Below are 22,868 nucleotides of genomic sequence, written 5' to 3'. Positions count from 1 at the left end.
CTTTGGGCTAGTCTCACTCTCTCTGCCTCACCTACCTCACACGGTGGGGGAGAGGAAGGGAAGGTGATTGCAAGCCGGTTTGATTCTTCCTTAAGTGGTAGAGAAAGTTGGCATATAGAAACCACTCTTCCTCCTCCTCTTCCCTGAACTGCTTGGAGGATAAGAAGACCAGAAATGTAAGGTACTGTTGTTCACATCACTTACAAGGAAAAAGGGATGTAAATTTCCTCCCACTCTTGGCACAGAAGCTCTGGGAGTTCCCTGGTTGTAATGTGGCTTTCGCCATGCCCATGTTTCTGGGATGCAGCTGAACCATTTGCAGTGTGGGTGGAAGTTCTGTTGAAACAGGGGTGTGCGTGTGTGTTACAACCATGGGGGTATAACACAGGCCTCTAAGTAGCCATTCCCTGCAGTGAGTAAGACTGGTCTCTAGCTGAGGAATCTTTCTTTTATTTAATTGGATGAAGGTGGCTTTTTCAGGTGAGTGATGTGTCTGAAAGAGGCCATTCCTCAGTCATAGAGCTACTTTACACGCAGAGGGTCCTGGGTTCAAAACTTGGCATCTCATATGTGTGGGTTGGTTGGGGTATGTTTGTGTGTGTGGTAAGAATTACTTTTTAATAGAAGAAGAAGAGTTGATTTTTATATGCTGACCACTTAAGAAAGAATTAAACTGGCTTACAATCACCTTCCCTTCCCCTCCCCACAACAGACACCCTGTGAGGTAGGTGGGGCTGAGAGAGTTCAGAGAGAACTGTGACTAGCCAAGGTCACCCAGATGACTTCATGTGGAGGAGTGGAGAAACAAACCCAGTTCACCAGATTAGCCTCCGCTGCTCATGTGGAGGAGTGGGGAATCAAGCCCGGTTCTCCAGATCAGAGTCCACTGCTCCAAATCACTGCTCTTAACCACTACACCACGCTGGCTAATAGTACTGCTTTAAATGATGTGTTAATTACCTTGAGGAATTTTCTGCTACTGGCTTTAAAATGGGGCTGGACTCATGGAGAGATAGATCCGTCAGCCGTGGTTAGACACGATGACTCCATGATCTCCATGTTCAGAGGCAGTGTACCTCCTGAATGCCTGTAGCTGGAGGCAGCAGCAAGAAGGCACTTTGGCTTTTGATCTTCTGCTATGGACCTTCTGGGGTGGCTGATTGGCCCCTTTGGGAAATGGATGTTAGGCTACATGGACTACGGGCTTGATCCAACAGGGCTGCTCTTACATGCTCTTATGGGCATGAATAGCTTGTACTAGTATGTGTAGGCAGGCTATCAAGCAGGCTTACTACAGATTTTTTTACTACTGCCATATTTTTTGCTCCATTAGACGCACCGGACCATAAGACGCCCCCCCCCCAGCTGGCCGTCGGGGCAGGGAACGCTGGCTCATGTTGTTCTGGCGCTCCCAGCTGCTCTGTGCGCCCCCCCGCCTCCCAGCTGGCCGTTGGGGCGGGGAACGCCGGCTCGTGTCATTCTGGCGGGCGGGGCGCACAGAGCTGGGCGCGGCAGAACAATGCGAGCTGGCGTTCCCCGCCCCGAAGGCCAGCTGGGAGAAGGGCAGGCCCGCTCTGTGCGCCCCCCGCCTCCCAGCTGGTTGTTGGGGCGGGGAACGCCAACTCGCGTCGTTCTGGCGCGTGGGGTGCACAGAGCTGGGCGCGCCAGAACGATGCGAGCCGGTGTTCCCTGCCCCGACGGCCAGCTGGGAGGCAGGGGGGGAGGGCGCACAGAGCGGGCCCGCCTGCCTCCCAGCTGGCCGTCGGGGCGGGGAACGCTGGCCCGCGTCATTCTGGCGTGCCCAGCCGGCTCTGTGTGCCCCGCCCACCTTCCTTCCAAGCTAGAATGTGCGTCTTATGGACTGGGCTAGGGTCCATAAGACGCACATTCACTCCATAAGACGCACCTACATTTCCCCTCACTTTTGAGGAGGAAAAAAGTGCGTCTTATGGAGCGAAAAATACGGTACTTGGTTCTAGTTTACAAGGTGGGTACATTGCTTCCTTCTTTTGGCAGCAGCCTCTTCTATTCCACAATGTGACCATCCCATGCTGACGTGATGGGAAATGTAAGTACAGTCATCTGAGTTCTGCTGTCATTCCTCCCTGGGATTTCCAGCTTTTCCACATGCATGTTCTCCCCAACAGCACTAAAGTTATCTGTAAGGGTGCCTGGGCGTGGCTTTGCTGTGTGGGTGCATAGTTGCGAACACAGTCTGAACTTCAGCATTAAACTGGAAGTCACGGTTGCGCCATGATTCTCTAGGGAAGCAGAATGGTGCGTCTCATCCCTCTGCATCTCTGTGGTGAATGCCATATATGCTTGGCTTTGGAAAACTTAGCGAAAGACAAGTTTTAATTTTTGTATCAGAAGTCCTACTTGGGACTGCATTGGAATTGCTCTTCGGCATTTCCTGGTATTAAAAAAAAAACTCAAGTCGTGCAATCCTATATTTATCACGTCTGATCTAATAACGAGCCGCATTTGCATCTGCTGTGTTTTGTAGGAGCTTATCTTGTCTATGTGTGTCTGTGTGATTGCACCAGTCCAAAGTAGACACACCTCGCAAGGTATGAATGGGGAACAGTGAGGCAGAGAAAAGGAAACACAAATGGACCCGCCTGGCTCTACACTGATTCAAACTAGGGATGTTGTGCAAGCTAGCACTTAGTTTTCGAAGGTGCGTTCTTCTCCCTCCCCTCCCTTTGCTCTTGCTTTGCACAGGTAGCAGCCCAATTTAAGTGACCTAGTATGCGGGTCATTAAGACAAGAAGACAAAAGTCACTGGAAAAGACAATCATGCTAGGAAAAGTTGAGGGCAGCAGGAAAAGAGGAAGACCCAACAAGAGGTGGATTGACTCTGTAAAGGAAGCCACAGCCCTCAATTTGCAAGATCTGAGCAAGGCTGTCAAAGACAGGACATTTTGGAGGACATTGATTCATAGGGTCGCCATGAGTCAGAGGCGACTTAACGGCACAACACACACACACAGTGTGTGAGTACAGCTCCATGGGGGAGGATGTTTGCCTCGCCCCCATCGTGTTTAAACCAAGCCTGCATCTTTTTGGCAGAATGCAACCTGATCAACATAATTTGCGACATTTACCTTAAGCTCTTTTCTTCAAAAGGAACATTTTCCCACCAGTGGGGAGACATTGGAACAGAGCCCTGCTCGTAATTTCCTGCAATTATGGTGGGTGTGCACAGCAGTTTGTAATTGAAGCTTAAGCTACTTAAAGTAGGCAACTGACTCTCAACTCAGCAGCTTTTGGAGGAGAACAAATTAGGGATGCTTAATGTTTGTGTACACCGTTGGGTTTTCACAACGATCGAGTATTCTGCCTGCATTTTCCACTTTTCTCCAAAACCATAAGAAAGGCTCAAGAACTAAGAACAGTGGATTTAGCGTGATATTTCATATAGCTCCTCTGCCAGGAGATTTTATGGTCCAGTGTGATGTTCAAGGGAAAGGTAGCTCAGTGGCGGGTGTCATTGGCACCTCCAAATGGATATTATTCGATCTGGTTTAGGAGCTGTTTCAATATGCTTTCTCCAACTGGAAAGTGCTGCTTCAGCCTAATGCTTTTCCTTTAAAAAATAATAATTTTATTAAGATTAACAATAATTCAATAATACAACATTAAAAACAAACTTCTTTCCAAACAAACATCGACCAGTACTTATAAAACATATAACTTTCTAAATAATAACTCTCGTTATGAACCATCACCAACAGAATCTAAACTTTTAAGCGTGTTCTCCATTCTGGATATTGTGGGATTCCATATTCCATCTAATTCCTCTATGTTTTTGTTATTTTGATAGTAAGTTAATTTAATCAACACATAAATGCCCCTTACTTCGTCGAACCAACTATTTGAGTTTGGAGAGTTTGCTCCTTTCCAGCATCTGGCAAAATTTATCCTTCCTAATGTTACCAGCCTAATGCTTTTCCATGTTCTCTCTGCCAGAAGTGAACTTGACAAAGAACGGAGGTCAGGCTGTTCGTTGCTTCAACTGTTTGTTTATTTAGCATATGTATATTCTGCATTTCTTCCCTAGAGGGACCCGAAGTAGCTAACCATACACACAGGGGGAGAAGAAACCAAACAAGAAAGAGGCTTCTGGTTGGTGAAGCATGTCCTCTCTCAGTGGGCTGATCTACTCAGTTCTAGGCTTGACCTTCAGGCTTAAAGCCAAAGGACAAGAGCCCTTTGGCTCTTGCCCATCAGTTTATGCTTCTGGGCATGCCTGGGCCTTATAACTGATGCGCAGCGAGAAGACCAAACAATGAGATGGTGTTCAGCTGCTGCAAATTAGTACGATCTCCTCCAGTTCCTCCCCTGCCAGAGTAATGATAGTGATGGATTTCTGGGTGCCATAAAAGGGGGTGAAGCAGGAGAACTAACTTTTGCGGGAATGATACCTTGTGGATTTCAGTAGATCTTCCAGAAGAGAACTTGAACTGCACAAGAGCATTCTTGTAAAAAGCACTTGGGGGTCTGTTCACCTGCAGAGATCCACCTCCCGTTCCGTTGGCATCATTTTCTTTTTTTTTCTTTGTTTATTAGTGTTTCAAATTCTGTACTTTCTTTTAATTTACCTCATTGATAGCAGTCTTGTCTACATTTCTCAATCATTCTGTTATATGTTAACCAGTCTGTTTTCTTATTTTCTCTTTTAATTTCTTCCCAATATTTTCTTTTCTTTTGCTTATTCAACATGTCCTGATACGTTACAAAGTCTATGTGCTTTTTTTCTCCCTTGTTTAGATACACATCTGTTGGAGACATTATAAAGGGTGGTGATAAACTCAATCTATTCCTGTTTCTCATCCAGATTCTCATCAGTCCGTCTATGATTACATGTCTCTGTCCAAAGATTTCTGACTTCTTTGCCTTCCATAAATAATAATGTAATCTGTGGTCCCATGATCCTTTTCCCATCTTCAATTATTTCTGTTCTGGGTCTTTAATCCAATTCACAATGCAAGCTAATCCCGCCGCTTGATAATAAAGTTTCAAATTCAGTAAAGCCAATCCTCCCCTTCTTTTTTCATCTTGCATAACTTTGAAGTTAATTCTTGATTTTTTTCCGCCCCAAACAAATTTGTTGATTTGTCTTTGCCACACAGCAATTATTTTCCCCTCTATATGTATAGGTAACATTTTAAATAGAAAATTTAGTCTTGGGAGTACATTCATTTTTATCACTGCTATTCTTCCCATCCACGACAGTTTCAATTTATCCCAGTTCATCAAGTCTTTTTGTATTGTCAACCAGATCTTTTGATCATTGTCCTTAAATAATGTCTGATTCTTCCCAGTGATGTTGATCCCCAAATATCTTAAGGGGTCATCTGTTATCTTGCATCCCGCTTTTAACTGTATTTCTGCATTATTTCTGCATTATCTAAATTTTCTAATATTATATTCGTCTTCTTTTTATTTATTTTGTATCGAGAAAATTGTCTATATTGTTCTATTTGTTCCATAAGATATTCTATTGAGCTTGCAGGATTCTCCAAGGTCAGCATTACATCATCTGCATAACACTTCCATTTGAACTCCTCTCTGTGAGTTTTAAGACCAAAATTTTTTCCATCGTTTCTTATTCTGGTCACTAACATTTCCAGCGCTAGATTAAACAATAGCTGAGATAGTGGGCAGCCTTGTCTGGTACCTTTGTCGATTGTGAATTTTTCTGTTAACTTTCCATTGATTATCAGTCTTTGTTGGCATCATTTTCTTAAACCCGAGCAGCATTGGCTAAGTATCACAGTCACTGAGACTGCAGCCTAATCCCCCCCACACACACCTTGAATTCCCTGCTGCTCCCCACTGAAAGAACCAGCAGCTTTCTGCGATGCCCTTAAGCAGCTAATATGAACTCCTGAGTGAGGGCAGAGAAAGGAGGCACAGCTTACCCCAGCTCTTTTCCCCCCAAGCAAATCCACACTTGTCCTGATTGGAGAAATTATTCTGAGCCACAGGGTGCCATTGAAGAAGAAGAGGTGTTAGTTTTTATGTGCTGACTTTCTCTTCCACTTAAGGAAGAATCAAACTGGCTTACAATCACCTTCCCTTCCCCTACAATAGACACCCTGTGAGATAGGTGGGGCTGAGAGAGTGTGACTAGCCCAAGGTCACCCAGCTAACTTCGTGTGTAGGAGTGGGGAAACAAATCCAGTTCACCAGATTAGCCTCGGCTGCTCATGTGGAGGAGTGGGGAATCAAACCCAGTACTCCAGATCAGAGTCCACCACTCCAAACCACTGTTCTTAACCACGACACCACGCTGGCTCTCAGTGTTAATGAAAGTAAACTGGTGGAACACAATGCTTGGATTATTTCCTGTTACCTTTTCCCCTCGGGAGGCCTTTGGAGGGGGAAATTATATTTCAAAATCTGCTTTTGCACCTTAACCTTGAGTCTGTTATAGTTTAACAGTATAGTTCCATATCTGGGTTTCTAGATGTCAGCCTATTTGCGTGCTGTTTATTTCCTGAGAGACAGGGGCAAGATCGCCGAGTCTTGCGCATGCAGGCAGTGCCTGTACTATCTGGACACTAAAGCGGTTGTGGCACATCGCACACAAATGAGGACAAAAAAGTCTCAGAGGGTAGTCAGCCAAAGAACAGTCTACACAACATAACAATGTGTATCTCACAATGATTATATGTGTGCCTCTGAAGATATGGGTCTTTAGATGCATGGTGTATGAAGTGGCCCTTTTGTAACGAGTGTGCGGGTATTCATGAAGCTTTTCTTAGAACTGCAAGATAATCTGAGCACAACCAGCCAAGTTTTAAAATTTCAGGCCTTTCACCTTAATTGCAAGATTATTTCCAATCCTTTGGAGAAAAAAAGAATACTGTGAAGCACCTCGCTGATTAGCGGATTCGTCATCTCTCAGATATTTTAGCGGCGTTCTCAAAGTTCTGGGTTCTTCATAAGTTGCCCCCTGTCTTGGGCATTTTGCTTTGGGAGCCCTCAACCTTGGGAGCAGGGGTACTCTTTGGAGGCAGAGTCCTTAGGCATGCTCACCACATAACAATCAACAGCATTAGCTGACGCAGATACAGATTGATTTTGAATTTTCTCTTGTTATTATTAGCATCGTTATTATAATGTTCATTGAGCAGCTTATGCTGTTGTTTGTTGTAGCACTGTTTTGCCAGCATAGGTCCTTCTTTTGTTTGATACATCACCTCATAACAATAGCATTAATTGTAGTTTGCTAAAAATTAATCATGTGGAATGTTTTAAATGTAGGCAACGTTCTTTGCTTTTACACCACCAGGAAGCCTGCGGATCTCCAGAACCTGGCTCCAGGGACTCACCCACCCTTTATCACGTTTAACAGCGAAGTCAGAACAGATGTGAACAAGATTGAAGAGTTTCTCGAAGAAGTCCTCTGCCCACCCAAGTAAGTGTCAGTGAGGGGGTGGTGGTGGAAGGAAAGTGTGATGTGGGAAGTTGTCGTTGTCTGACCTCTGGGTGGTTGTGTGTTCCCCCTTCCTGTGGCCACAAACAAGGGTTAAGGGGTAGGCCATAGAAGCAGCATCTATACTTACTGCAGTCTAAAACAAATGGGAACCTGCTGCACATTATCAAGGATGTATCTGCGAAGGTTTTATATTGGCATATGCTTTTGTGGATTAAAGTTCAACGTGGGGTTTTTTTTTCCTGATTAAGCAGACATCTACATACGAGGTATGGAAAAAATAGCCAGGTGAAGAACTTCAGAGAGGGAGACTCCAGGGTGAAACCGCCAGTGTAGAGTTCACAAGATGGTTTGATGGCATCTTATTCTGAATAAGAACTTTGGATTCTTTACACACTGTAGGTGTTAAATGTCTTAGTAAATCCTGTTAACTAGCTTAGCAAACCTGGAGAAATGCCCAGTTACTGTTGTTGTGAATTGTTTCTTTACTTTATCACATTTTGAATGTTATGTGCATTTTAAGGGCCCCCTTGGCCTTGCTATTTATTTATTTTTTCCATACTTAGACGTCTGCCTGGTGATGACCTACTACATTATTTGACAAAGGGGGCTCTAAATCAGTGAAAGTGGAATAAAAACCTTTTTGATATTTAAGGTGCTACTAAACTCCTATTTACTTCTGGTAAAGTGCTGGCATTCTCAGTGCTTCCTGTGAAGTTTCACTTTCCCTACACAGTGAGGTGGCTCCAGCCATTTCCAACTTAAGCCTTCCTCCAACTTAAGTGGCTCTTCCTCCAGAAGATGGCTAATTAAATTGGAAGAAGGCTTCAAATTTGAGGTAGAAGGAAAGGCGGGGTATAAATATTTTCATAAATAAACTTTGCTCAGTGGAGTGGTAGGACAGAAGAAGAGGGGTTGGTTTTTATATGCTGACTTTCTCTACCACTTAAGGAAGAATCAAACCGGCATAGAATCACCTTCACCTCCCCACAACAGGCACCCTGTGAGGTAGGTGGGGCTGAGAGAGCTCTAAGAGAACTGTGACTAGCCCAAGTTCAGCCCGCTGGCTTCATGGGTAGGGGTGGGGAAACAAATCCAGCTCACCAGATTAGCCTCCTCCGCTCATGTGGAGGAGTGGGGAATCAAACCCGGTTCTCCATATCAGAACCCACCGCTCCAAACCACTGCTCTTAACCACTACACAACGCCTTCAGCCCCTCTCCTAGCACAATCCTTCCTGCCATCTCAGCCAGCTTCTCTGCTGGTGACCCAACCCTGATTCGCCACCTTGGTTTCTTCCTCTTATACTTCATGCTCTGCCTTGGGCCTCTGACACTCTTGGCCGGTCTTTCTTCTGCTGTTGTGAGTGAGTGGAAATCAGAAAATTAGCATCAGGAGAAGCCTTTAGCTGAACTGTAAGAGGCTTTTTTAAATATACCCCATCATGAAAAGCCAGCGTGGTGTAGTGGTTAAGAGCAGTGGATTGGAGCGGTGGACTCTGATCTGGAGAACAAGGTTTGATTTCCTACTCCTCCACATGAGCGGCGGAGGCTAATCTGGTGAACTGGATTTGTTTCCCCTCTCCTCCACATGAAGCCAGCTGGGTGACCTTGGGCTAGTCACAGCTCTCTTAGAGCTCTCTCAGCCCCACCTACCTCACAGGGTGTCTGTGCGGGGACGGGAAGGTAAGGTGATTGTAAGCGGGTTTGGTTGTTCCTTAAGTGGTAGAGAAAGTCGGCATATAAAAACCAACTCCTTCTTCTTGTCCTCTCATTTTACCTGTTATAGGAGAGGCCAAAGGGGATTGGTGATGACTGCAAGGACTTGTTGCTTGAAAAACTCTGCATGAAATCAGGCCTAGTGAATGCTCTCTAGTGCTTGGGGATGAAGCCAAATGTATTTCTCAGATATGAAGGTTTATTTTCCAGGACAGTGTCACTAAAAATTTTCTAATCTATTTGAGAGATTTTTTTTTTTAAGGGAAAAAATAGGTGGAAAGTCCTTTCTTTTTGAAAACAGTTTGCTCCCTGAATTAACTCTTTGGGAGGGGCTGTGGCTCAGTGGTAGAGCCTCTGCTTGGCATGCAGAAGGTCCCAGGTTCAATCCCCGGCATCTCCAGTTAAAGGGACCAGGCGAGTAGGTGATGTGAAGGAGCCCTGCCTGAGACCCTGGAGAGCCACTGCCAGTCTGAGTAGACAATACTGACTTTGATGGACCAAGAGTCTGATTCAGTATAAGGCAGCTTCATGTGTTCACGATATAGACCCTCCACTTTTCAAAATTCTGACTTGATGCCAGCAAGGGTTCCTCTAACTTGAAAGGAATGTCTTTTTAAAAAACACCTCAGGGTTTTCAGGAGGGTGTTAGGAGACCCAAACAGCACAGTTTAGCCTGAGCTTGTCAAGGGTTGGGAGCTAAGCAGGGTCAGCCACAGTCAGTACATGGATGGGAGACCCCCAAGGAAGACTGGGGTTGTGATGTGGAGGGAGGCTATGGCAAGCCACCTCTGCTCCTCTCTTGCCTGGAACACCCTGTGGATGGAGTCGCCATGACTTGGTTGCGACTGAGTAGCGCATTCTTCTTCATTAGGAATCCTGGTTGGATGCCTCGTAAACAAGTCTCCATCTCAAAATTAATTTGAAGATGTTCTGGGCAGTGCCTGTATCTAAGCTAAGGCTGTAGAGGAGCTGAAGCGTTACTCTTTTACTGTGGAAGAAACACTGCAGCTGCTGAAATTGAAGGGCTCAGTGGAACATGACATGAGCAGGGAGGTTAGTGTTACAATCCAGCCATGGCAGGGTCTGTGGTTTTGAAGTGGGGCATGCAGCATTTAACCTGTTTTCCCAGTAGAAATTCCCACAACCCTATGGAGCTCCTCTTAGCCTTGGCAAGGGGAAGAGGCAGATATAATACTACTGGGCTCCCCCTCAAACCAGGGTGGTAACAGTATGTTCTTAGCGCCAAAATCTTAAAAGGCTTGATGACCAAGTAGCATTGTGTTTAAATGGCATCCTGTTAACTGTTGCCTGAGGGGAGCTGAGAGCATAAGTGTTGAACGCATAAGAGGCCAGCTAGCGCCTAAGGGAAGCTATAACACTCCTCCTTCTAATGTGATCCGTCACTGCTTGCTTTGGCAAAATTTCAGACAACTGCTGGCAGAGTTAATGAACGATCTTCCTCAGTACAGGCAGACAGAACCTCCTCCCATGAGGTCTCAGTCCTTGTGTTTAGCAGAACAATGCTGAGGGCTAATTAAAATGTTGGTGTCTAGATTACTGGATTTGTCTCCGCTTGGAGAAGCAAAGATACTCAGGACCGCTGTAGTAATTCTCAGGAAAATGAGAGAACAAACCGAACCCAAGTGAGGTGCAGGGGGATGAGACGGGGGTGGGGGGTGGGGAAGGAAAGTGTAGCGAACTCCCCATGCAGGTCACAAAAGTACCACTTGGGAGGGTAATGATGTGGTGCCTTCTAAATTTGACATCGTTTTGGGCCTCAGAATGTCTCAATCCATCCCTGAAAGGCATCCTTATATGACAATCATATTGCCTATCAATGAGTAAATTCAACAAGGTTTCCATCAGTAACAAAACGTGCGTGATCTATGCTATGAAATTGGTTTATTTGGTATTGGAGTTATAGTTTCCCAATTGGAAAGGATCAATGCTGTGTTGTAGCCTAACCCACACTGTAAACTTAGAAATATATCTTCCTCTTCAGGTATGCAAAGCTTTCCCCAAAACATCCGGAATCGAATACTGCTGGAATGGATATATTTGCCAAATTTTCAGCATTTATCAAGAATTCCAGGCCAGAAGCTAATGAAGGTAGGGAATCCATTCTTGGCTTTAGTACCTCGTGTTGAGTTGAGCTAATTTGCTCTCTGTTTTTTTGTTGCTCATTAATGCTTTTAGACTTTGACCCTTGCTGTGATGTGCAATTCTGTTCTGGGCACATGATGATAGAGCAGCCGCGAGCAATTCTGTTCTGGGGGGGTGGGGGACACAGGATGTAACTGCTGCAGCATATCTTGGCTGCCTCCAAGGGCAGCAGAATGGAAGATGAATCTGACATGTGGCGAGTGCCTTCCTGCCGAAGCTGTCCTACTCAAGCCCTTTTTGTCCGGATGGAAGCAGACCCAAGAATGGTCTGTTCTTGCACTTCCTTGAGTTCTGCATAGTTCTGGAGTGGCATCCTTTCCTCAGCTGTAGGGTTTGTTCTATTTTTAAAAGCTCACATAACACCTTTCTGGCCAAATAAGGATATTCATGGAATCTTCCAATGCATACAGATAAAAGACATTAAACTACGTTAACCAGAAAATCAGCTCAATTAGATGGCAATAAAAACTTCCAGCAAGACATGTAAACCAAAACATGCACACTTTAATCAGCAAAGATGCTGGTAAATTGTTTGCAGATTGTGCCCGGGGGCCTCAGTGACTGCCGGGGAATGTCAGTTGGGCCTGAAGGAGCCCTTCTAGGCTTATTTGGTTGCCTTTTTGAACCCAGCTCGTAATCATGAAAGGGCTGTGCCACTCTGCTCTTGGCCACGAGCAGCCAGTTTTGCTTTCATTGTGTTTGCTCGTTCTCCAGCAAACAGCGGCTTCCTTCATCTTCGCTCTTTAAGAATAGTCCCTTCCTGAAATGAGGCTTGGCCTCTGTCCGTCACCCGAAAAATGTATTGTGGAGCATGGGAACAGAGGCCGCCTTCTACTGCGCCAAGGCACAGCTGTTTCCTCTGCGTCCTTTGATTTACACCTGGGTGTTTTAACGTACATGAAAGATGGAGGCCTTTGTGGCTTGTGTGCAGGCATGTGTGCATTGGCAGGGGGCGTTGGCGATAATGCACAGAACCATTTAACGCAAACAATCTCCCAGCTGCCAAAGCTGCTGAAAATACAAAGCCTTACATTTGCTAAAGAGCCCTTAACAGGCCTTATGCAGCCTTTATACGTTCTCAGAGCATTTGTATACGGAGACAGCCATATGTTCGTCACTGTGGCATTTTTATGTTTCCAGCATGGTGTAGTGGTTAAGAGCGGTGGTTTGGAGTGGTGGACCCTGATCTGGAGAACGGGGTTTGATTACCCACTCCTCCACATGAGCAGCGGAGGCTAATCTGGTGAACCTGGTTGGTTTCCCCACTCCTACACATGAAGCCAGCTGGGTAACCTTGGGCTAGTTACAGTAAGAGAGCTCTTTCTCTCAGCTCCACCTACCTCCCAGGGTGTCTGTTGTGGAGAGGGGAAGGGAAGGTGGTTGTAAGCCAGTTTGATTCTCCCTTAAGTGTTGGAGAAAGCCAGCATATAAAATCCAACTCTTCTTCTTAAAATGGGAGCAGCCATACCTCAGGCTTCTTTTTTTTTGCAGGATAAGGACCTTCTCCTGACATGATGCAAGTGATTGTGACAGTTACAAACCAGACTCCTGCTGGCTCTTTGTATTGAGATCGCCATCCACGGGCGATTGTTTGGTTTCTGGTTCTGTAGGGTTGGTGGGTGGGGGGAACCACAGAACAGAAGCTTTCAGTAGCTTTGCCTGGAGCAGATTCAAAGCAAATATCAGAGAAGCAACTTTGTGGAATGGCATGCCACATAAGCAAGGCTGGCGCGCAGCGTTCCTAGTGCATGATTTGCATGGCATGAGCAGTCTAAAGGGGTAGGGCAAACCCGCCCTTGCGAGTACAAAAAGAATGGTTGGAGTAATTTGTGTTAATATGTCTTGAGCCCTAAAAATCTAACTGGAGCATTTTCTCCTAAAAGCAAGGGCACATGAGCTCTCTGTAGAAAGTAACGTTCTGTATTATGGGTGGCACCTTCACTGCTGCCTCCCAATGCCTTCCACATAAATACATGAACACATGAAGCTGCTTTATACTGAATCAGACCTTCAGTCCATCAAAGTCAGTATTGTCTACTCAGACTGGCAGCAGCTCTCCAGGGTGTCAGGCAGAGGTCTTTCACATCACCTACCTGCCTAGTCCCTTTAACTGGAGATGCCAGTTTTTATCAAGGGAAGCAGTTCAGCTGTTCCTTCTCCAAATCATTCTTCCTGGGAACTTAAACTTTATTGCCTTATCCGAGGCATGTGTACTCCTTCCAGAGAACTTTCTGAATGCAGCTTTAGCACCCCCCCTCCCCTGGTCAAAATCCACCCCATTCCGTCAATTGATTTCGAAGGTCACCCATAGATTTCATACCAAACCGGACCAGTTCACCTATAATTAGATGGCTTAGTAAAAACGGGCTTCCTGAGAAGCTGTTAAGAGTTTGGTATATTTACTGTTATTCAGTTGTGTTGAAAGCTCTGCATAACTGACCTCCTGCACAGAGTGATCTGTGACCCTTGGCAATCTCGAAATGACTTAACCTCTCAACTGGATGCACAGACTTATAGATCTTGGGTTATGTTTCATCTTGGTAAACAAAAGGCATACCTGGTTGCCAGGTGACCTTTTGCACAAGGACATGATACAGCAGCTCAGTTTACAACTACAATATCATGAGAAAAGCCATGCTGGATCAGACCAAGGCCTATCAAGTCCAGCAGTCTGTTCACAGGGGCCAGCCAGGTGCCTCTAGGAAGCCCACAAACAAGATGACTGCAGCAGCATCCTGCCTGTGTTCCACAGCACCTAATATAATAGGCATGCTCCTCTGGTACTGGAGAGAAATCGGTATGCATCATGACTAGTGTTCATTTTGACTAGTAAGCCATGTACAGCCCTCTCCTCCATGAACATGTCCACTCCCCTCTTAAAGCCTTCCAAGTTGACAGCCGTCTCCATATCCTGGGGCAGGGTGTTCCACAATTGAACTATGTGTTGTGTGAAGAAATACTTACTTTTGTTTGTTCTGAATCTCTCACCCTCTAGCTTTAGCAGATGACCCCGCGTTCTGGTATCATGAGAGAGGGAGAAAAGCTTCTCCCTGTTGACTCTCTCCATACCATGCATAATTTTTAGACCTCTATCAGATCTCCCCTTAACCACCACCTTTCTAAGCTAAACAGCCCTAAGCATTTTCACCACTCCTCATAGGGCAGTTACTCTAGCCCCATGGTCATTTTGGTTGCTTTTTTCTGCACCTTCTTAAGCTTCGCAATATCCTTTTTTAGGTGTAGTAACCAGATCTGTGCACAGTATTCCAAAGTGTGGTCTCACCATAGATTTGTACAAGGGCAGTATGATAGCAGCAGTTTTATTCTCTATTCCTTGTCTAATTAGAGCCATCATGGATTTTGGCTTTTTCACAGCAGCCGCACACTGGGTTGAAATCTTCATCAAGCGATCCACTACCACCCCAAGATCCCTTTGTTGGTCTGTCACTGCCAGCACAGATCCCATCAGTGTATATTTGAAGTTGGGATTTTTCGCTCTAATATGCATCACTTTACACTTGCTCACATTGAATCGCATTTGCCATTTTAATGCCCTTTTGGAACTCTTCACAGTTCGTTTTTGTTTTAACCACACTAAATAATTTAGTATAATCTGCAAATTTGGCCACCGCGCTATTCATCCCCGGCTTCTGGTCACTGAGAAACAGGTTGAAAAGCACCAATCCCAACACAGATCCCTGAGGGAACCCACTCCATTGTGAGAACTGACAATTTATTCCTACTCTCTGCTTCCTATTTTTTAGCCAGCTCTCAATCCATAAGATGACTTGTCCTCTTATCCCATGACTATGAAGTTTGCTTAGCAGTCTTTGGTGGGGGACTTTGTCAGAAGCCTCTTGGAAATCCAAATGCACAGTGTCCACAGGCTCATTGACACTTTCAAAAAACTCTAAAAGGTTAGTGAGACAGAACCTACCTTTGCAGAAACCATGTTGGTTTTTGCTCAGTAGGGCTTGCCCTTCTATATGCTTCACAATTCTGTCTTTAATAACGCTTTCCATCAATTTACCTGGAACAGACATTAGGCTAACTGGCCTGTAATTTCCTGGGTCCCCTCTGGAACCCTTTTTATAAGTGGGTGTTACATTGGCCATTCTCCAGTCCTCTGGTACAAAGGCTGATCTAAGGGACATGTCCTTTCCCAGACACATTTCCCTAGTGGCCTTTTTTGCTCTGAGTCACAGCTAGGGTTACCAACAGGCCTGGAGAAAAATATCCTGCCTCTTTAACAGAGGCTTAATGGGATGTTATTTACTAGGTGTTGTTTTCCTCCCTGCCATGAAAAGCTTCACCTGCCCATTTCCACATATCAAGGAACAGGATGTTTTTCTCCAGGCCTTTTGGTGACCCTACTCACAAAGCAGAGGAGCAAAAATGTTTCCTGGACTGCTGTAGGCTGTATAAAGGGCTGGCAAGGAACTGGTTCCTTTTACGTGTATTATTTTTTAAAATTATCACTTTATAGTACACCTTTCTCACTGAGGATCAAATCAGATTATACGGTGTAAATCAACACATTCAATAGGGCAAGACATCTAATAAGCAGTGTAGTAGGGCTAGGATTATTCTCAGCTCTACAAAGTAGTCTGAGCTGCTGAGGGCAGAGCATAGCCCTACCTAAACCACAGTCCCACTTCACATGTGTTTAAAAGAGCAAAATCCTCAGTTCTTACATCGGTGTGAATATGTACATCTATCTGATCTTTTTCACCAGGTGTTACCCATAGACTTTACGTCTATCTTTGCAACTTTTATGGACTAGTTCTGCTTTACTTAAAAACTGGATTTTACTTTTAAAAAGGAATCTCAATATTTTAGGACAATGTCATGTTTTCTGTGCATACATGAAAATGCAGCCTCAGAATCCTGAATGCATAATTAGTGAATGCATAATGAATGCATAATTCTGGATTCAGAATGGATGTATTCTTTGAGTACATACAGTTTTCTGATGCCACTGGTGTAATGATTTTACTTCTGCATTCAGGCATCTGTGGCACTGGGCATTTTCCGGCTGTCGTGCAGCAGCCTGCAAGACTTCTATGCAAAGTCTGCGCTCATGAAGGGCTCCTCTTCTGAGCTGGAATAGGCTTTTCTTGGGGAGATACTGCACTGAGAGTGCCAAGCGTTCCCTAAAGAGGACAGGGAAGGGTGTGCGTATGCACATGTGAACTCCTGCACACATGGAACTGCTGGGTTGTAGCCACAGGCTTGAAGCCCAGCTTCAGTTAGTTTGGACAAAAGTTGGGAACTGCATCTCTGTAACTAATTCAGAATGCAGACAAGAGATGGGAGCGTGTATATGTAGATGCTCCCACAGAATCATTCATAGTTCCCATTCCAGGTTACAAGCTGCTGCTGCCCCACTTAGGATAATAGTGTGCAGAAAGCTTTAGCTGGGGTCCATCTTTACTCGACTGCATGTTGTTCGCTCCTTGATCTCTATAAAACACAACTTTTGTACATTGGGCCAGAGGGGAACGAAGGCTAGCTGTGTGCATATCGGCTGCTGATGTGGACAGGAAACTGAGTTCCGTTTGTAGAGCTGTTTATAAGCTTGCAGGTATCATGAATCTGGAGTCGAGCCTGCAAGACGTTGAGCTAGCTTTGCAAATGGTTTGTTTAGAGGGTTGCCAACCTCCAGGTGGGGCCTGGGGATCTCCCAGAATTATGGCTGATCTCCCGAATAACAGATATTACTTCTCCTGAAGGAAACAGCTGCTTTCGAGGGTGGACTGGCATCTTGGCCATCTTCTGGGCATGGAGTAGGGGGTCACTGGGGGTGGGTGGGGGAGGTAGTTGTGAATATCCTGCATTGTACAGGATGTTGGACTAGATGACCCTGGTGGTCCCTTCCAACTCTATCTGTGACTGTATGGCATTATACTCTGCTGAGGACCCTCTCCTCTCAAAACCCTCCCCTCCCCAGGCTCTGCCTCCAAATCTCCAGGAATTTCCCAACCCAGAACTGGCAATCCTATTTGCTTGGTTTGTGTGTGTGTTAAGTGCCGTCAAGTCGCTTCCGACTCAGGGCGACCCTATGAATGAAAGTCCTCCAAAATGTCCTATCTTTGACAGCCTTGCTCAGATCTTACAAATTGAGGGCTGTGGCTTCCTTCATAGAGTCAATCCATCTCTTGTTGGGTCCTCCTCTGTGCCTACTGCCCTCAACCTTTCCTAGCATGACTGTCTTTTTCTTTGCTTGGTTTAAGGTAAAGGTCCCCTGTGCAAGCACCAGGTCATTCCTGACCCATGGGGTGACATCACATCCCAACGTTTCCTAGGCAGACTTTGTTTACGGGGTGGTTTGCCAGTGCCTTCCCCAGTCATCTTCCCTTTACCCCCAGCAAGCTGGGTTTACAGAAACCATAAATCCCTTCTGCTGTTTTTATTTTTATTTTTAAATGAAACTCCCTTTGAACGACTCAGCTCTGGGCTCCTTATGCCACTTCAGAAAAGTAGCTTCTTGAAATATCCTAGAGGAACACTGCTGGTATTTTCTTATTTACATAAGTCTGCAAACGTCAAATTCTTCAGCATTCCAGATTGCAAGAGCAAAGGTCTCTCTTACTCTCCCTCCCTTCCTCTGTCTTGTGCCCTGGAAAGAGACCCATATTATATGCAAGACTGCCCTCTGCTGTTACACGCTGGCCTCGTTCAGGAGCCGATACACAGCAATACAATTTTAAAGCAGAGAATTGTGTGCTTTGGCTCTTGACCTCTGTGAGATTAAAGGGGCCACCTGTAGAGAGGACATATTCCTCCTGGGTGAAATCTTGTGGTCATCTTCTCTGACTGTTGCCTTCCAAATCACAAGGACTCAGGGCGAATCTGGCACGATCCAAAGGAACTGGATGGGGGCATATGGCAAGGCGAGGGGATCCTTGGTGGCTTGGCTCAGACATATGGACACAAAGATATTTTTGAAAATAAATTTTATTAAGTTTCCAACAACTTTAAACACAGCATGCATACAAAACACACAACATACATATTTAGTAACATAATTTGGCACATCCTAGACAAGATATATATGGAGTGGTTCTGCAATCAGCCTCATTTCTGTTATTGTTTACAAATTTACCTTATTTTACAAAATATAATTGAAAAAATATATGAACTTACTTCCAAACAATTCTAGACAATAAAATAACCTATGTTTCTAATCTCCATCTTTCTGCTCAAAGGTCACCTAAGGCGCAACTTACGATAGAATAGGTACAGCCTGCACTACAGTAAAAAAAAGGCGAATCACTGATTTAAAGAAGAGAGTCGAAGACGAAGAAGAGGTGTTTTTTTTTAATATGCTGACTTTCTCTACCCCTTAAGGAAGAATCAAACCGACTTACAATAAACTCCCCTGAACACTGCTAAAAATACAGACTTGCACATCTTTCTAATATCTGTATGCAAGACTGCTGTTACATGCTGGCCTCGTTCAGGAGCCTCTGGGAGGCTGTTCTGTAACCCCCGGACCACCTTCCCTCCTCCCTGAAAAGCTCTGTTGCTCTCCGAGGATTTTCTGCAAAGATGTCTTTCTTCATGTGCTGCCCTTAAGGTGGGGGGGGGGGACAAGGGGGGAGAGCAGAAACAATGATCTTGCAGCAACGTTAGGCGAGTTTTTCTTTTCAGGTTTGCGGAGCTTTTTTCCCTTTCCATTTCTTACACAACCGCGTTTTCTTTGCCCCAAGCCTTGGAACGAGGCCTTCTGAAAACTCTGCAGAAGCTGGACGACTACCTGAACACTCCTCTCCCTGACGAGATTGACGAGAACAGCATGGAGGACGTCTTGGTTTCCAGCCGCAAGTTTCTCGATGGCGATGAGATGACATTGGCCGATTGCAACCTGTTGCCCAAGCTACATATTGTCAAAGTAAGTGTGACTTGGAGTGTAGAGGCTGGCTCATGAAAGCCTATTTGGCATTTGCCTCTCAAGACAAACAGAAAAGAGCAACCAAAATGATCAGGGGGCTAGAGCAACTGCCTTATGGTTAAAACATTTCGGGCTCTTTAGCTTGGAAAGAAGGCGGTTGAGGGGAGACATGACAGAGGTCTATGAAATTATGCATGGTATGGAGAGAGTGGGCAGGGAGAAGCTTTTCTCCCTCTCCCATAATACTAGAACACGGGGTCGTCTGCTGAAGCTGGAGGGTGAGAGATTCAAAACAGAAAAAATGAAGTATTTCTTCACACTACGCCTAGTTACATTGTGGAACTCCCTGCCCCTGGATAGGGTGATGGCTGCCAACTTGGAAAGCTTTAAGAGGGGAGTGGACAGGTTCATGGAGGAGAGGGGTATTCATGGCTTCTAGTAAAAATGGATACTAGTCATGATGCATACCTATTATCTCCAGGATCCGAGGAGCATGCCTGTTATATGAGGTGCTGTGGAACACAGGAAGGACAATGCTGCTGCAGTTGTCTTGTTTGTGGGCTTCCTAGAGGCTCCTGGTTGGCCACTGTGTGAACAGACTGCTGGACTTGATGGACCTTGGTCTGATCCAGCATGGCCTTTCTTATGTTCTTATATGAACTCTGGTGAAACGTATTATAAGCTGGGTGATAGGGAACTTTGATCAGGCTGTGGTCTTTGCTCAGTGTTATGCTCGTTGTGTGAACCAGTCTGAAGTTTAGGCTATATGTCAGTTTGTCCCCAGACTATGAGAAACGAACAAACCGAGGAGGTATTTTGACTGCAAATGTTTGCTACTGCTCTTCTGAAAAGAAACTTGAGACTCCCTGAATAAGGGGCAGTTCAGAGACTTTTGGAGGGAATTGTTGCTGTGGAGTTTGTTTCTTACTTCTTGCTTTTATACTCTCCCCCAGTCAGTGGCAATCTGATTCTTCTTTGCCTGTCAGCAGATCACCATATGCTGGCATGTGGAGGTGGTCTTAACACGATGACCTGAAAAATCTGCTTAAAATTTGCTCCCTCGCCCCACTTTGCAACAACCCGACCTGATGAAGAGTTCTGGGAACCCCAAAAACTTGCATACCGTTGTGTGTCATTGAGTTGGTCCTAATTAAAAAAAAACTACTACATGGGTTACTTTTGTGGCTTTTGGGACTTCAGTGTCAGACCAACCTAGGTTCAAACAACTTGCCCACTTGAGAAATAGCCTGTAGTTGCCACCTGGAAGGAAATTTGTAGGCTAGTTCAAAGAAGCAGGAACATGGAGCCAGAGGGTCACCCCACTTGGTGCATTGTATATGACGCGTTTGTATAAATGAGTGAAAGACGGTGGGGGTGTGTGCTGCCTCTTGGCCACACATTGACTTGAAGAAGAAGAGTTGGTTTTTATACGCCGACTTTCTCTACCACTTGAAGAATCAAACCGGCTTACAGTCACCTTACTTTCCCCTCCCCACAACTGACACCTTATGAGGGAGGTGGGGCTGAGAGAGCTCTAAGAGAGCTGTGACTAGCCCAAGGTCACCCAGCTGGCTTCATGTGGAGGAGTGGGAAAACCAACCCAGTTCACCAGATTAGCCTCCGCTGCTCATGTGGAGGAGTGGGAAATCAAACCCAGTCCTCCAGATTAGAGTCCACCACTCCAAACCACTGCTCTTAACCACTACACCATGCTGGCTCTCTTGGAAGGAGCCTCAGCCCCCTCCCCTTACTCACAGCTGCCCATGCCAACTCCCCAAGTGCCTCTGCCTCCCTTTTGAACAAGCCAGTCTTCTGCTTGAAGAAGCTAAGAACTTGTGTCTTTTTAGAAGTGATATCACCATTAGGCAGCTATTCTTAGATGTCCAAATTTGAGCTTCATTAAGGGTGGGAGAAAAAATCTCCTCTGGAATAAAAGTGGGAAAAGTCAGATCGCTCCCCCTCCCCCCCCATGGGCATGGCGTACCGTGGGATTTTCTTGCCTTTTCCAAAGGGCATCCTAGCAGGAGGCTGCATAGTTGCATAGTAACACTTTCATTCCAGTGGGGTTTGTTCAGGGCAGCTTCCGTGCGAGTTATGTCTCAATCTGGGGTGCTGTTTGGATCCAAACTTGTTGGGCCAGCCCTGAGCCACTCAAGAGAGATTCTTCCCTTTCTTTACTTCCAGGTTGTGGCCAAAAAGTATCGCAACTTCGATATTCCCAAGTCCATGACGGGGATATGGAGGTACCTGACCAACGCCTACAGCCGCGATGAGTTCACCAACACTTGTCCTGGAGACAAAGAAATCGAGATTGCTTACAGCGACGTAGCTAAGAGACTCACTAAATAAGCAGCCCTTCATTCAACCTTCATAATGAAATGCTTCTTTTAACAGACTGCTCTTTTGTTTGTGTCTTTTTAAGATAGCAATTTACTTTTGCATGAACTTGCAGTTATTCAGTGTTAAAGTTTCATAGGGCCAGGGGTACAGTGATCTGTTTAAAACTTGCAAATTGAAGTTTGGACGTTCTGCCTCCTGTAGCAGTTTGATTCCGCAGCACACTGATTCTGGAATCTTGCCCAGGAGTGCCGAATGGCTTGTTGCTTTCACTACCACGAGCTACAGATAAAACTTGCAGGTACCGGGGCCCATATTAGACGAGGGCCAGTTTGTTTCATCAGCAGAACTGAGAGGTAGAGCTTTTCTGGACTGAACCACTTCAGACTGTGGGAGTGAGCTCCAGATGTGTTGGGAACTATGGTTCAGCCTAGCTTTTTCTGCCTTTTAAGAAGTTGTTCAAGGAAGGTGTTTTCTTTGGAGAGCACGCAAAACAATACTGCATCTCCACTTCCCACCCCCCGCCACAATCTGCAGCCTGAAACGGTTCACTTCACAAAAAGCTTTACTGCTTTGATCCTATCGATTGTATATTACTAACCCTTTGATCTCAAATTGCAGTCTCAGATCAGTCTAAGAGGTGTTTCTTGATGCGGCTCAAGGATTATTTATGTATTTTTGGGATGTCTTTGGAAAGCTTTGTGTATCGGAGCTCTTTGAAATGCTGTATCTGTCCGACTGTCTGCACTGTATCCCTAAGCTGCTTATGGCCTGCCCCGAAAAAGAGCAACTTGCAGAATTACTGGGGAGAAAATGGGAGACTGCCTTTACTCCCAAGGAGAAGTCAGCGAGCAAGGTCAGACGCCAGGAGGCTGTACCGTAGGGAGGGGGAGTTAGTTGTAATCTGCACATATTTGCATGGGTCATTTTTTTTTCCTGTGGTCCTCCTGGACTTCCACGTAGCTGGGCCAAAATCCCCAGAAATCTTCATTGGGGGATGACTTTAAGCAGCAGCATCAGTATAGAAAAGTCTGGCCTTTGTGACAAAAAACCCCCACAAGCTTATTAAGAATAGGAAGATGCTTTTTTTCTTTAAGGCACTAAGAGCTTTGTCAATATGCAGGACTTTCTCCTGAACAAATCTTCAAAACCCATGCTGTTAAACGCGCTAGATAAGTGCTAAGTTTCTACTTGACGTAATGCTACTCTTACGTTGCTAGCTAGAAGTATAGCAATTGTTGCAGCCAATGTTTCCTGCTCGCTGTTGCTAACATCAGAACTTTGCTGAGAACAGTTTTTTTAAACAGTT

The 22,868-nt window shown here is 45.3% G+C and overlaps 1 protein-coding gene across 1 annotated transcript in view; it reads left to right on the top strand.

Moving 5' to 3' along the window:
• The window catches only part of CLIC4 (chloride intracellular channel 4), a 60,323-nt gene extending 38,550 nt beyond the window's left edge, over positions 1–21,773 (top strand). The window contains exons 3-6 of the mRNA XM_056846694.1: positions 7,304–7,429; positions 11,168–11,274; positions 19,041–19,222; positions 21,407–21,773. Of these exons, the coding sequence (XP_056702672.1) occupies positions 7,304–7,429; positions 11,168–11,274; positions 19,041–19,222; positions 21,407–21,571 (580 nt within the window). The 3' untranslated portion in view covers positions 21,572–21,773. The remainder of the gene's footprint in view (positions 1–7,303; positions 7,430–11,167; positions 11,275–19,040; positions 19,223–21,406) is intronic.
• The last annotated feature ends 1,095 nt before the right edge of the window (positions 21,774–22,868 follow it).

The sequence above is a fragment of the Euleptes europaea genome, chromosome 3 (genome assembly GCF_029931775.1).
Source record: "Euleptes europaea isolate rEulEur1 chromosome 3, rEulEur1.hap1, whole genome shotgun sequence".
NCBI classification, from domain to species: domain Eukaryota; kingdom Metazoa; phylum Chordata; class Lepidosauria; order Squamata; family Sphaerodactylidae; genus Euleptes; species Euleptes europaea.
Note: the sequence above shows the minus strand (reverse complement) of the source record. Positions and strands in the feature narration are given on the sequence as shown.